Source organism: Callospermophilus lateralis, chromosome 1 (assembly GCF_048772815.1).
Source record: "Callospermophilus lateralis isolate mCalLat2 chromosome 1, mCalLat2.hap1, whole genome shotgun sequence".
NCBI classification, from domain to species: Eukaryota; Metazoa; Chordata; class Mammalia; order Rodentia; family Sciuridae; genus Callospermophilus; species Callospermophilus lateralis.
This window is the reverse complement of record NC_135305.1, coordinates 175,793,008-175,806,606: the sequence shown is the minus strand read 5'-3', so window position 1 is coordinate 175,806,606 and position 13,599 is coordinate 175,793,008. Positions and strand designations below refer to the sequence as shown.

General features: G+C 43.1%; 1 protein-coding gene across 3 annotated transcripts in view; it reads right to left on the bottom strand.

The window, feature by feature from the left end:
• Colq (collagen like tail subunit of asymmetric acetylcholinesterase) overlaps nt 1–13,599 on the bottom strand; it is a 58,896-nt gene that overhangs the window by 18,533 nt on the left and 26,764 nt on the right. For 2 of the 3 annotated variants that reach the window (XM_076868069.1, XM_076868078.1), the window contains exons 3-10: nt 13,458–13,559; nt 11,300–11,344; nt 10,971–10,997; nt 9,282–9,353; nt 7,068–7,130; nt 6,602–6,628; nt 5,962–6,006; nt 5,743–5,778 (exon numbers count right to left, since the gene is read on the bottom strand). In XM_076868069.1, coding sequence (XP_076724184.1) covers nt 5,743–5,778; nt 5,962–6,006; nt 6,602–6,628; nt 7,068–7,130; nt 9,282–9,353; nt 10,971–10,997; nt 11,300–11,344; nt 13,458–13,559 — 417 coding nt within the window. The remainder of the gene's footprint in view (nt 1–5,742; nt 5,779–5,961; nt 6,007–6,601; nt 6,629–7,067; nt 7,131–9,281; nt 9,354–10,970; nt 10,998–11,299; nt 11,345–13,457; nt 13,560–13,599) is intronic. The other variant, XM_076868086.1, reaches the window with a different exon arrangement.

Here is a 13,599-nt window from a genome sequence, read left to right as displayed (position 1 = left end):
ACAATGTACACAACATTTCTAATTGAAAATAACGTATACTTTACAATCAGAACCTAATGCACCGATCCCAGAATTTCATAGGATAAGGCCAATCTTTTGCAAGGTCATTTCTTTCTTCATCTTAGTTTCTTTCCTTCTTCCCTATGTTCTCCTAGGATCCTGGTCCCACTTCACTATTTTGGAGGGGTCATGAACTCACAGGACACATCATTCCTACCTCCAGTTACCCTCCTACAATGAGCCACCAAGTAGCCATCACAACCATGAGACTTTCTTTAGCAGCACCAGCCACTCAGAGAAAATAGAAACCCAGGCTCCTTTGCAGGTGGTGGTCAGGAGAGGTACAACACAATGGAAAATTCCAGAAGAGGATAATATAATATGGTGAGGTTCAAGAATAAGCCTCTGAATGATCTGTCAATTCAACCAACACAAAGAATTTGTTCCTTCTTGAGACACCAATGTCTTGTATCACCAAGAATTTTCTTGAACTCTAAGCATCCTCTCCTACATGTGGCATCCTTGAGAATTCTCTGCAGAGTGTGTTAGGGGATAGGATGGATTCTATATGGTTGTGGAAATGTTTGTGCCGTTTTCCCTTAGCTGGCCAGAGAAGGACAGGGGAGGTCTTATTTGACTAGGAGAAAACAGTAGCATAAACAATATAAATTTTTTTAGAGATTGTCAGAAGGCAGTGTGGCCCTTCTCTTTATCAACTGAAAGCAGCCAGTAATTTTTTGATCTAATTTCTCTCCTAAAACCTAATTATGGTTACCTTATCAGCTCTGTCTTAAAACAGCCTGCCACAAAGGAGGGAAGACAATTCTTTTCAACGCCAGGTCTAGTAAATGTCGCAGAGGCTGGAGAAGCTGTCATGCTTAATTTTACAGTAATTTATGACTCTTTGATGATCATTGTTGCACTGAATGAATACCTAACGTAAATCTTTTAAAATAAAATTTAAAATTTCCCTTTTTAGTGTTTCCTTTAATTTGCTTATAAAATTACAATTTAAAAAATGCAACACCCCATTTAGGGTAGCAGAAACAGAGTTTTTGACAAATTCAGGTGGCGATACAATCATAGTAAATTAATGCATGATGACTGAAAATATGGAAACATGTTCTACTGGTTGGATACTGTCAGATAAAAATTATTTAGGTATGGAAAATGATATTTAGGGTAAACTTTAAAATGTTAAAAATACTAAGTGTCCATTTGCATGTTTGGAGAATTTCGCACTCTGGGACTTAAGTTAAAATAACAGTTTCCAAATGGAAAAACTGTGGGCAAAGGGGAAGGAGGGATGGGGAGGGGGAATGGGGGCAGGAAAGATGGTGGAATGAGATGGATATCATTACCCTAGGTACATGTATGACTGCACATATGGTGCAACACTACATCTTGTACAACCAGAAATGAAACGTTGTGCTGCAACTGTGTACAATGAATCAAAGTGCATTCCGCTGTCATATATACCTACATCTCAAAGCCCTAGAAAAAGAAGAACAAATTAACACCAAAAGCAGTAGAAGACAGGAAATAATTAAAATCAGAAATGAAATTGAAACAAAAGAAACGGTTAAAAAACCAAAAAGTTGGTTCTTTGAAAACATAAATAAAGTAGATAAACTCCTGGTCATGCTAATAAAGAGAAAAAGAAAACTGAAATTACTAAAATACAAGATGAAGAAGGAAATATCACAATGGACACATATGAAATATAGAAGATAATTAGAAAGTATTTTGAAAATTTATAATCTAATAAAATAGAAAATACTGAAGACATTGACAAATTTCTAGAGACATATGACCTACCCAAACTGAATGAGGTGGTCGTACACGATTTAAACAGATCAATTTCAAGTAATGAAATAGAATAGAATGCCATCAAAAGTCTACCAACCAAGAAAAGCCCAGGACTAGATGGATTCTTAGCCAAGTTCTACAAGGATTTCAAAGAAGAATTAACATCAATACTCCTCAAAGTATTCCATAAAATAGAAAAATGAGGGAACCCTTCCAAACTATGAGGCTAATATCACCCTGACACCAAAACCAGTCAAAGACACATCAAAGAAAGAAAACTTTAGACCAATATCCCTGAAGAACATAGATGCAGAAATTCTCAATAAAATTCTGGTAAATTGCATACAAAAACATTTGAAAGATAGTGCATCATGACTAAGTGGGATTCATCCGAAGGATGCAAGGTTGGTTCAACATATGGAGATCCATAAACATAATTCATCATATTAATAGACTTAAAACGAGAATCATATGATCATCTAAATAGATGCAGAAAAAGGATCTGACAAAATACAGCACACCTTCATGTTCAAAACACTAGAGAAACTAGGGATAGTAGGAACATACCTCAACATTGTAAAAGTTACATATGCTAAACCCAAGGCCAGCATCATTCTAAATGGAGAAAAATTAACAGCAGTCCCGCTAAAAACTGGAACAAGACAAGGATGTCCTCTTTCACCACGTCTATTCAACATCATCCTTGAAACTCTAGCCAGAACAATTACACAAAACCAGAAATTAAAGGGATACAAATAGATAAAAAAGAACTCAAACTATCACTATTTGCTGATGACATGATTCTATAGCTAGAAAATCCAAAAACTTCCACCAGAAAACTTCTAGAACTAATAAATGAATCAGCAAAGTAGCAGGATATAAAATCAACACCCATAAATCAAACACATTCCTATACATCAGCAATGAATCCACTGAAAGAGAAATTAGGAAAACTACTCCATTCACAATAGCCTCAAAAAACAAAAACAAAAAAACCTGGGAATCAATCTAATGAAAGAGGTGAAAGACCTCTATAATGAAAACTATAGAACACTAAAGAAAGAAATTGAAGAAAACCTCAGAAGATGGAAAGATCTCCCATGCTCCTGGATAGGCAGAATTAATAATGTCAAAATGGCCATACTACTAAAAGTGTTATACAGATTTAATGCAAATTCTATTAAAATCCCAATGACATTTTTCAGAGAAATAGAAAAAGCAATCATGAAATTTATTTGAAAAATAAGAGACCCAGAATAGCTAAAGCAATCCTTAGCAAGAAAAGTGAAGCTGTAGGCATCACAATACCAGACCTTAAACTGTACTACAGAGCTATAGTAACAAAAATGGCATGGTACTGGCACCAAAATAGACTTGTAGACCAATGGTACAGAATAGAGGACACAGAGACAAGCCCACATAAATATGGTTACATCATACTAGACAAGGGTGCCAAAAACATTCACTGGAGGGCTGGGGATGTGGCTCAAGCAGAAGCGCGCTCGCCTGGCATGCGTGCGGCCCGGGTTCGATCCTCAGCACCACATACAAACAAAGATGCTGTGTCCGCCAAAAACTAAAGTAAATGAATAAATAAATATTTAAAAAAAGATAAAAAAAAGATTAAAAAAAAAACAAAACATTCACTGGAGAAAAGATAGCCTATTCATCAAATGATGCTGGCAAAACTAAAAATCCATATGTAGCAAAATGAAATTAAACCTGTATCTCACCCTGCACAAAAATCAACTCAAAGTGGATCAAAGACTTAGGCACTAGAACAGAGACCCTGCGCCTAATAGAAGAAAAAATAGACCCAAATCTTCACCACGGGGCTGGAGCTGTAGCTCAGAGGTAGAGCGACCACCTCGAACGTGTGAGGCACTAGGTTCCATCCTCAGCACCACATAAAAATAAATAAAGATTTTGTCCAACTACAATTAAAAAATATTTTAAAAAAATCTCACCACTTCGGCCTAGGATCTGACTTCCTTAACGACACTCCTAAAGTGCAAGAAGTAAAATCAAGAATCAATAAATGGAATGGATTCAAATTGAAAAGCTTCTTCTCAGCAAAGGAAACAATTAATAACATGAGGAGAGAGCCTACATATTGGGAGAAAATCTTTACCACATGCAACTTCAATAAAGCACTAATCTCTAGGCTATATAAAGAACTCAAAAAACTTAACACCAAAAAAAAAAATTACCCAATCAGTAGATGGGTCAAGGAACTGAACAGACACTTCACAGAAAAAGAAATATAATTGATAAACAAATATGAAAAAGTGTTCAACATCTCTAGCAATTAGAGAAATGCAAATCAAAATTACTCTAAGATTTCATCTCATTGCAGTCAGAATGGCAATCACCAAGTATACCGGTAACAATAAATGTTGAGGATGTGGGGGAAAAGGTATATTTATACATTGCTGGTGGGACTGTAAATTGGTGCAACCACTCTGGAAAGCAGTATGGAGATTCCTCAGAAAATTGGGAATGGAACCACCATTTGACCCAGCTATCACACTCCTTGGTTTATACCTAAAGGACTTAAAATCATCATACTACAGTGACGCAGCCACATCAATGTTTATAGCAGCTCAATTCACAATAGCTAGACTATGGAACCAACCTAGGTGTCCCTCAATAGATGAATGGATAAAGAAAATGTGATATATATACTCAATGGAATATTACTCAGATTTAAAGAAGAGTAAAATTACGGAATTTGCCAGTAAATGGTTGAAGTTGGAGAATATCATGCTAAGTGAAATAAGCCAATCCCACAAAACCAAAGGCCGAATGTTTTCTCTAATATGTGGATGCTAATTCACGATAAGGTGAGAAGCACTAGGGAAGAACAACATTACTTTAGATTAGGTAGAGGGAAGTGATAGGAGGGGAGGGGAGGGGATATGGGGATACGAAAGATAGTAGAATGAAACAGACATTATTACTGTATGTATAATGTGACTATATGACCAATATGATTCTGTAACATGTGCACTCAGAAAAACGAGAAGTTATATCCCATCTATGTATGATATATCAAAGTGCATAAATGCATTCTACTGTCTTGTGTAACTAATTATAACAAATAAAAAAAATTAAAATGAAGAAAATAACAGTTTCCAATGTCAATACCTTATGACATGAGGCTCCAGCATGACTGTCAGCTTAGAATTAGTTCTAAATGGTCATTTGTATGTCCCTTGTCTCTTCATTCCCTAGCAACGAGGGTTAGCAACCAGACCCTAACCCTAAGCAAAAGTTTTCAAAAATCTGTCAGTCATTTGTCATCTTCACAAATGTCATTCTATCTGCATGCCACTCTATTGTTATTTGCTGACTAATTTTTCTTTAAGTTACCTGAGCCTGACTCCATTTCTATTAGGCCTTGTTCCAAGCAAGATACCCACTAAATATTTCACTATTTAAATAAAATCTCTTTAAATAAAAAAAATCAACAATTAAAAATGTTTACTGTCATTCAATTACAATAATTCTGTGCACCTTGAAGAAGACAGAAGAAGAGTTTAGGCTGCAGAGACATGAAGCCAAAAATGGTTGTACTTTGCCCTGAAGCCTACGGGCTGAGAGGGGCCTTGACCACTGCACCTCAGATGTGAATCCCTTGTCCCAAAGTTCCTGCCTTTGAACATCATCATAGTCTTCCAAGAAGCGGGAAAAACAAAGAAGGACCTCTCTCCACCTGATGGAAGCTGTTTTTCTGCCACTGCCCGGAGGGAAGTCTCAGACCACCCTGCCATCCTCTCCTCTGTGTGTAAAGAAGCTTGCTCTTCACCCTAAATCAGAACCTTCCACAGTTAAACTTGCTTTCCACGGGGGACAAGGGGCGGGGCTCTCTTGTTGTGCGTGCTTTTTTTTTTTTTTAACTGAGACCCATTTTCACTATTTTGGGGTACTTACTTTTTGCCCCAACATTCCAGGAAATCCTGGGAAACCCTGTGAACAGAACAACAAATATCAAGACCACCTCTGAGATAACCCCTTGAAAGGGCAGAGGATGAGCTGGGTTCACCCATTTTCAAGATGGAGGCCTGCCAGTCCCATCCGTCCTCCAGTCTACAGGTGGGGTGAGCTGGGGGCTGCTACTTGCATTGTAGTTTAGCATTTCCGTGTTCTTACCTTTTCTCCTTTGGGACCCAAGTCACCCCTTTCACCTCTGGATCCCTAGGAGGAAACCACAGGAGAGAGGCAATGAGTCAATATCAAGGGGGAGGGTGGAGATTGAAGCATTTCACACTGAAAAGCTCCCTAAGGCAACACCCTCATTTTAGGAAGACAGAGGCTCACAGACGTTTTGTGGTTTGCTCAGCAAAGGAAAGGTTTGTGACTACCTTCTGTTTGGACCCCAAAAACCTTATGCATAATAATGAAGCACAACTTACAGAAAATCTTGGGTCCTAGATCCTCTCTTATCTCAAAGGAAGTCTGTTCTCAAGTTCCTTCTGGCTTTTTTTGTTTTTTGTTTTTGACAGATGAGAAGGGCAGGTGGTAGAAGTCTGCTCTAAGGACACAGACCTGCCACCTTCCTCCGGCATCCCCCTGCATACTGTGTACCTCCACTGGGAGCGCCCCCTGATCCTGCCTCAGGAGGCCCCCCCATCTCTTCCTCAGTCCACTGACAAAGGACAGAGGAACAGCTAGGAATGGCTTTTGTAGTTAGTGACTAATGAGAGGCCTGGGGCCGTCCTCTGTCCACCACCAACTGTGGAGCCTGTAACCCAGACCAGGCTCTGGGATGCCATCAGAGACAAGTACTGACCTTTTCCCCTCTGGATCCCGGGTAGCCCTAAAAGAAAGCAGAAAGTGCATTTAAAATCAGTGTGGTGTGAGAATGGAAAGAGTCCCCCACGGTGATGTTGAGGGGTCTCCAAATCACATTGCAAGTTTTAGTGGGGTTGCAACAGATGTCCCTGAGGATTGTGCTTATAGCCTCAGAAGAACATGGTTTCCCTCATCGCACAAAGGTTTTCATCTGTTCTGTTGTCCAGAGGCTTGACCTTAACAGGCCAGGAGAACAGCAGGAATGGTGTCCTTATGCCCCTGAATTTCAGGGCATGATGTCCCCAAAGTGCCTCTAAAGACTAGCACCCGGCACTGACTCTCTAATACCTATGACATTCTGCAGCCCAGGATGGTGACTCTGCCCTTCCCATCTCTGAGGACAGCAGCTGCTCTAGAGCCTTAGTGAGAAGATCTGGGGAGATCCATCTGGACCACACACTGACCTTGGAGCCCATTGGTCCTCTTGACCCTGGCAAGCCCATCATGCCCAGGTCACCTTTTTCACCCTGTGTGAATTACAAGAGGGGAAAGGAGACACACAGTGACATTTCTTAGAGAAACTGAACTACGAGAATCATAAGCAGGATTGGGATGGAACCAGGAACATTGGGGTTGGATTGTGAATCTGAGGTCCCCAAATGGCCCCTTGCCCCCTCCTAGGGGCCCAAGGTTCCATACTCCACCTTTCATTCTGGTTTGAGATTAAATATAAAATGAAAATGCCCAAGGTAGAGCAGATCTCCAAACTAAATACTCACTAAGCTGTTGTAAATGGTGATACTTGATCTTTTCCTAGAAAAGGTTGTAAGAGGGTAGGGGAGAAAGCATGAGGGCATGGAGATTCAGAAGACAAAGTGTTAACACACACAAAAAAAAATCTTTGTATGACTTGCTCTTTGCATATGGAGGGCCTTTGAGACATCTTCATAGACTCTCACTCTAGGTTTTCAGTCGTGTATAGTGAACATCAACCTCTGGGTGTACACTATGGAGGCAGGGGCTTAAGAATTATGGATGGGCTTTCTTGCCCCTCAGAACAATCTGCATTTGGAACTTCCAGCATCTTCCATGCTAAGAAAACTCTAAACTAGGACTAACCATTATAAATATGAGGTAAGCCACATGCTGAATTTTAAGTGTTTTTAGAAGTCACCTGAAAAATAAAGCTAAGCAGATGACATTAATTTTACCAATATATTTTATTTAATTTCTCATTTCAACATGTAGCAAATATAAAATGATTAATGAGTATTTTACATTCTGTTTTTTATACTTAATACTTGAAGTCTGTTGTGTATTTTGCATTTAAGGAATGTCCCAATTCAGGAGCTAAATTCTCATTCCAAACACTTGACCTGTGTTTAGATTTCACAAAATTTATAGTTGAAAAAGCAGCCACACCTTCAAGTTGCTCCAAACATACCTGAAAGTTCTCAAATGATTAAAATGAGTCAAGGTTTTAAAATTCAGATTTGGATGGATTAAAATGAAACATTCAGTCCTTTGGTTGAACTAGTCACATTTCAATAGCCACCTGTGGTTAGTGGCCACCATGTTGGGCAGCTCAGCCCTGGACAGTGGATTTTTAAAAGAAATGTCCTGAGGACTTTTCCTACCAGGACTGGAAACAGTTTTCTACTCCTATAGTATCGTCAGCGAGGGAATCAGAGCAGTTGGTGACTGCCACAGTCTGGCTGGACACAATTCAGGAGCCACTTGTCAAAAGAAACTAACTTTATTTTTAGAACCACACACGCCAAACAAAACAGCTCCTCAGGAAAAAACCCTCAGAGCCCAACTGCCACCAACGGCTTCCCACAAGCCACTCCCTCTACCACCAGCCTCTCCACCTCCCACAATCCTCCTGCTCTTGAGGCCGATTGGCTGGGTCGTGTGGGCGGAGCCAAAAAAGTCCCCCAATGAGCAGCTCCGTGGCCTGAAAGGGCAGGGAAACAGCCCAATGAGCATCACCGCAGAGGAGCCAATCAGCTAGATGTTGCTGGGGCTGCTGTGAGCCAATCATCAGCTGGCAGTCTGAAAGTTTGCTGGGGCCCCTTCAGCTGTGGCTCTCAACAGGTGACATTCACCTATGTACCCCTACAGGTAAAATTGCTACGTCAGAGCCTCCCACCCTGTCTATGTAGTTTATGACTGACAGTGAGAAGAACCTGAACCAAAGCAGGGGGATTTGTGTTCACTACCCTTTCTGAGGAAGGGGGTTTCAATCTCAATCTCTCCCTTGATGGAAGATTTCCATTCTTCCAATTGACACCTCCTTCAACCCTCCCTTCCCCAAGCTGCCATTTCCTGCCCGATCATCACCACAGGCAAGAGCTTCCCAGACACAAGTCCCTTTTGGATCATCTCAGGGAAACCAAAGAATAGAACGCTAATTTTAAAGACAGAGGAGAAACCGTGCTTCTGTAGAAGAAGGGAAGAGTCCCCCATTTCTCCTCCCACAGGAACAAAGCCTTTGCATGCAGCAAGGTCTGCAGGCCAGGGAAAGGAGGAAATGTTTGGGGGCCTGTGGACAGTCCTCCGGCTCTCTTCTTGATTTTGAGGACGTGATTCACTGAGCATGTGCCAGGGCAGCTGCCATCTTCCCTCCCCCCTCTCGTTTGGATACCACATGAGCCCCAACAGCACAGGACACTTACCCTGGGTCCTTCCGGGCCAGGCCAGCCGACAGGTCCAGGCATGCCAGGAACACCTGGGGGGCCAGGTCTACCCTTCAAGAACCAAGAACAAGAGTCAGAAAAAGTGGGCAAGTGTTTCCTTCCTTCCAAGAATATCTGGGATCCAGGAATGAAAATGGGGCTTCCAAACATGGCCCCCAGATTCTCAGCCTCGCCCTTTAAAGACGGAGGCCCTAAAATGTTGGAACTTAGGTGTAGATTAGATCCTTGATGTCACAGAGTATCACCAAACAGGATTTTATTTTACCCAAGGAGTGGAGGATAGTGGGAAAGAAAGTCTGAACGTCTTTGTTTTCCAATCTCTGTCACCTCCTCCTAACTACCCTAATGTCCCCTGCATTCCAGTGGGTTCTTTCCACAAGGATGGGCTGTGGGATGAGACAGCATTAGCATAGGAAGCAGTCGCAGATGCTGTTGGTACTCAAGCCTTAAGGTCTTTTTACCTGTTCAGGGTGCCCATCCCTCGTGGCTACACTTCTCACTAACAATTCATCTCTGCAACCTGCAACTGTGGAGTTTGTGCTTGGGCAATTGGAGCTGTCCCGTCATTTACATTGGCTCTTTCTGCAGCCAATGGTCCAGATCCCTTACCTCAAGGCAGGACCAACTATCAGGCAATCCATGCTCCAAAGTTTCCCTAGGGATCAGGCTACTGAGGCTGGACTTCACCTTATCCTATATCTTTGCTCAGCTTCTCCCGCTCTCTCCAGACACCTCCTCCGGTGAGAACTCCCTTAATACTTTATTCACTTGTGCATGTGTCTGCTTCCAGGAAACCCAACCTAAACCAAGGACTACAAGAGTCAATTGGAGAATGCGCTCGGGGTCTATCTGGACCTCTGTACCCACTGGCTAATTTCACAGTTAGCTAGAGACTAAAGGGTGCAGAAAAGCCAAAGGCTAGCATGTGCACTGATTCCTACTCTTGCCTCCCACACCCAGGGCAGGTATCATCAATCAACATGTTCTCTCTTAGCAGGGGACCACTCCAGAACCCTGTTCAGCCCACTATGCTGTGGCTGGCATTGTCATCTGTACTTTGCAAACATCTGTTTAAGGCTTCTGTTGACAGCAAAACCATTTGAATAAAACACTTCACCAGGAATGGAGTCATCTCTATTTAGAGCCAACATTTTACCCTTCTTTCATTCACAAGACCCGGGGTTTCAGTGCCAGTATCCACTGATCACAGCTAGTAAAAGAATCTGCTGCTTTGCTCCTCCTCGACACTCGTGAGAGTCTTGATAACCCACGTTGAGTTCACACAGAGGCGTTGTGACCTTAAGTAACTCCCATTTTTCTGGAGCCAAAGAACAAAAGCCATTTGTTTCTATCTGCTCGGTCATTTTATTCCAGTTTCATCAAATAGATAAGGTGGCCTGCGCCTGAGGGCAATTTGGCCAGGCTTGTCAACCCCTGGAAGAAGTCTGAATGCCTGGCTTTGGCAGGCTCCAGCTCCTGACTGAGGACCAGGAGAATGAGCAAGGCTACTTGTCGTCATCAGGATGGCCACACCATCACTGTCCACCTGGGTCCTGGTGGCCACACAGAAATGTGTCACTGCTTCCCCGCCCCAGGAGTGCACACACACTCACACGCATGTGCAGCACAGTTGCCCGGATGCTGCTCACAAAACAGCAGGGTCCATACCTTCCTTCCTGGTCGGCCAAGCTCCCCCTGTGGATGGAGAAGACAGGTAAACAGAAGCAGCTCTGGGAGAGAGGTTCTGGCAGCAGAAGGCCTACTAGGGCGGATGACTGGTCATGGCAGTGTGGCTCAGCCTGTTGACCAGTCACTATCCCTGTGGGGCTAGTGGGCCCAATCAGAATACACTAGTGTGCCCTGGGTCCATTATCAGGGCCCGTCCTCACACACTCTAGGCAGAATGGTCTCAACTGGTAAAATCTCAGTGGCACCCCACAGAAATCAAAGCTGGAATTACCAAGGAGAGGTGGGTTGAAGAAAAGAGTGGCTCATACCTTTTCTCCCTTTGGTCCTGTCTTGCCAGGAAGTCCGGGTGGACCCTATACAATTAAGACAAGAATGAAGAAAAAATATACCCAACCAAGGCAGAGCTGCTGGGGAGGGAGGGGGAGAGGGAGGGAGGGGCTCCTACAGAAGCAGCCTTGATCCCTGTGTGAATGTGGGGCGCCCAAGGCCCCTTTTCTGCCCTACAACCCCTTCCCCTCTCTATTCCTCCTCCTCCTTAACTTTCTTGGCACTGTGTTTCCAGCAATGCTAACCCATCCACAGTCAGTGACTGTAATTTTTACCCTGGAGCCTTTTGATTGCCTGAAAACTCTTGAGAGCTTATTGAGAACAACTAAAGAGTTTGGCAGAAATCCTGGCAGCTGAAAAACCCAACGCTTTACCATCTCTCATGTCTTTTCAGCTACTCACATCAAGCTTCTGGGGGCCCTGACAAGAGGGAAGTCAATTTTGTGCCCAGCAGCAGCTGATTTAGAACACCCCATGGTCGACCTATGGGTACCAAGATCAACCTTCCCCCCTGGAGCAGCAAAATTCTCTTTCACTCTCTCTTTTTTTTTTTTTTTTTTTTGGATGGGGGATTGAACTCAGAGGTGCTTTACCACTGAGCCACATCTCCAGCTCTTTTTATTTTTTATTTTGAGACTGGGTCTCACTAAGTTGCCAAGGGCCATCACTAAGTTGCTGAGGCTGGCCCCACACGTACAATCCTCCTGCCTCAGTCTCCTGAGTTTAGGAGGATTACAGGTCTGTGCCACCATGCCTGGCAAAGGTGTTCTTTTTAAAATGTGAAGAATGTGAGAAAGTAAACTCACATTTCTGTCCCAGTGGTCAGCCACAGGAGTGAGGTGATTCCACCTCAGGGGCTCTAGAACCCATTGCCCTAATGCAACGCACGTCCACAGCAAAATTGCAACTGCTTTCTGCTTACATGTCTGTGGGATGCTCAGTCACTGTTTTTTAAATTCCCCAGGACTACAGGAAACCCATCAAAATCCCTCGGGCTCCCGCAACATCCCTAGGATCTGCAGGTGAACATGCACAAAGTAAAGACTGTTTGAAATAGGGCTTCTCACCAGGCATGAGATCCTGTCTCTAAATAAAATATAAAAAGGGCTGGGATGTGGCTCAATGGTTAAGCATCCCCTGGGTTCAATCCCTGGTAGAAAACAAAACAAACAACCAAAAAAAAAAAAAAAAACAGAAAAGGAAAGAAAAAGAAAAGAGAAACGGGATTTCTCTGAAACTTGTCAAAACCACCAAGAGCCTAGCCCCCTCAGCCAGTGATTCCCAGATCTAGCAGCACATTCCAATCCCCTGGGGAATCTTAAAAAAAAAAAAAAAAAATCCCAAAGCCCAGTTCACACACTGGACCAGTCAAATAATAATCTCAAAGAGGGAAGAAAATATAAGCCTTAGGAATTTCTGAAGCTTCCCAGCTCAGAGAGTGTAGAGAACCCAAGAGAACCTCACTGGGGCTGAGCTGGGTGCCTCTCTGTGATGGGGCCCCTCTCTGGGGCAGGCCAGAGGAGCAGGAATCTGAGAGAGGGTTTCTGGAGGGTAATCTTTTGTTTGTCTAGAAAATTCTTTCTCTAGCAGTTTGCCTGTTCCTCACTTTCCCCACCAACCTTGGTAAGGAGAGGTGGGCTGCTTGGTAGCAATACCAGGGGCCCAAGGAAGCTCCTCTGACCCCCACTTTTCTGTACTAAATGCAGACACCTCTGGGTCCTCAGATGGGGCCAATAGTCACATGAGACCCGTTATCATCAAGGGTTTGTCCAATGCTAACTAAATCATAGCCACATCCATATAGGCAGTATCTCTCTTGATCCCCCAAAATCCAGTAGGACAGAAGCAACTAAAAAACATCTTTTGGTTTGTTTATTTCTTTATTTTCCTTCCTTCCTTTCTTTTTATTTTCCTCTCGCAGGGGCAATTATTGTGATTATTATCCCCCTGGCATAGATGAGGAAATCACAGCTGGGAGCTGAGAATTCACCCAGGTGGCTCTGGAGTGGCAAGTAAGAAGAGAAAGAAAACTAATTTTCCACATAACATTAAAAGAGGCAGACACCATGAAACTCTACCCAGGGGGCTCCCCTGGGTTGGAACAGAAGGCAGGAGGGAGGGGTCTGTTAAAACACCAACCTGGGGGCCGGGGGGTCCAGGGGAGCCGAGAGAGCCCTGCATGCATGGGGACTGTGTGGTCTCGAGTTCCAGGAGGAGATTCTTCATGTCTGGGGAGAGAAGCTTCAGTGCAAAGCAACACAGTGTTAGAAGTCGGACTCGG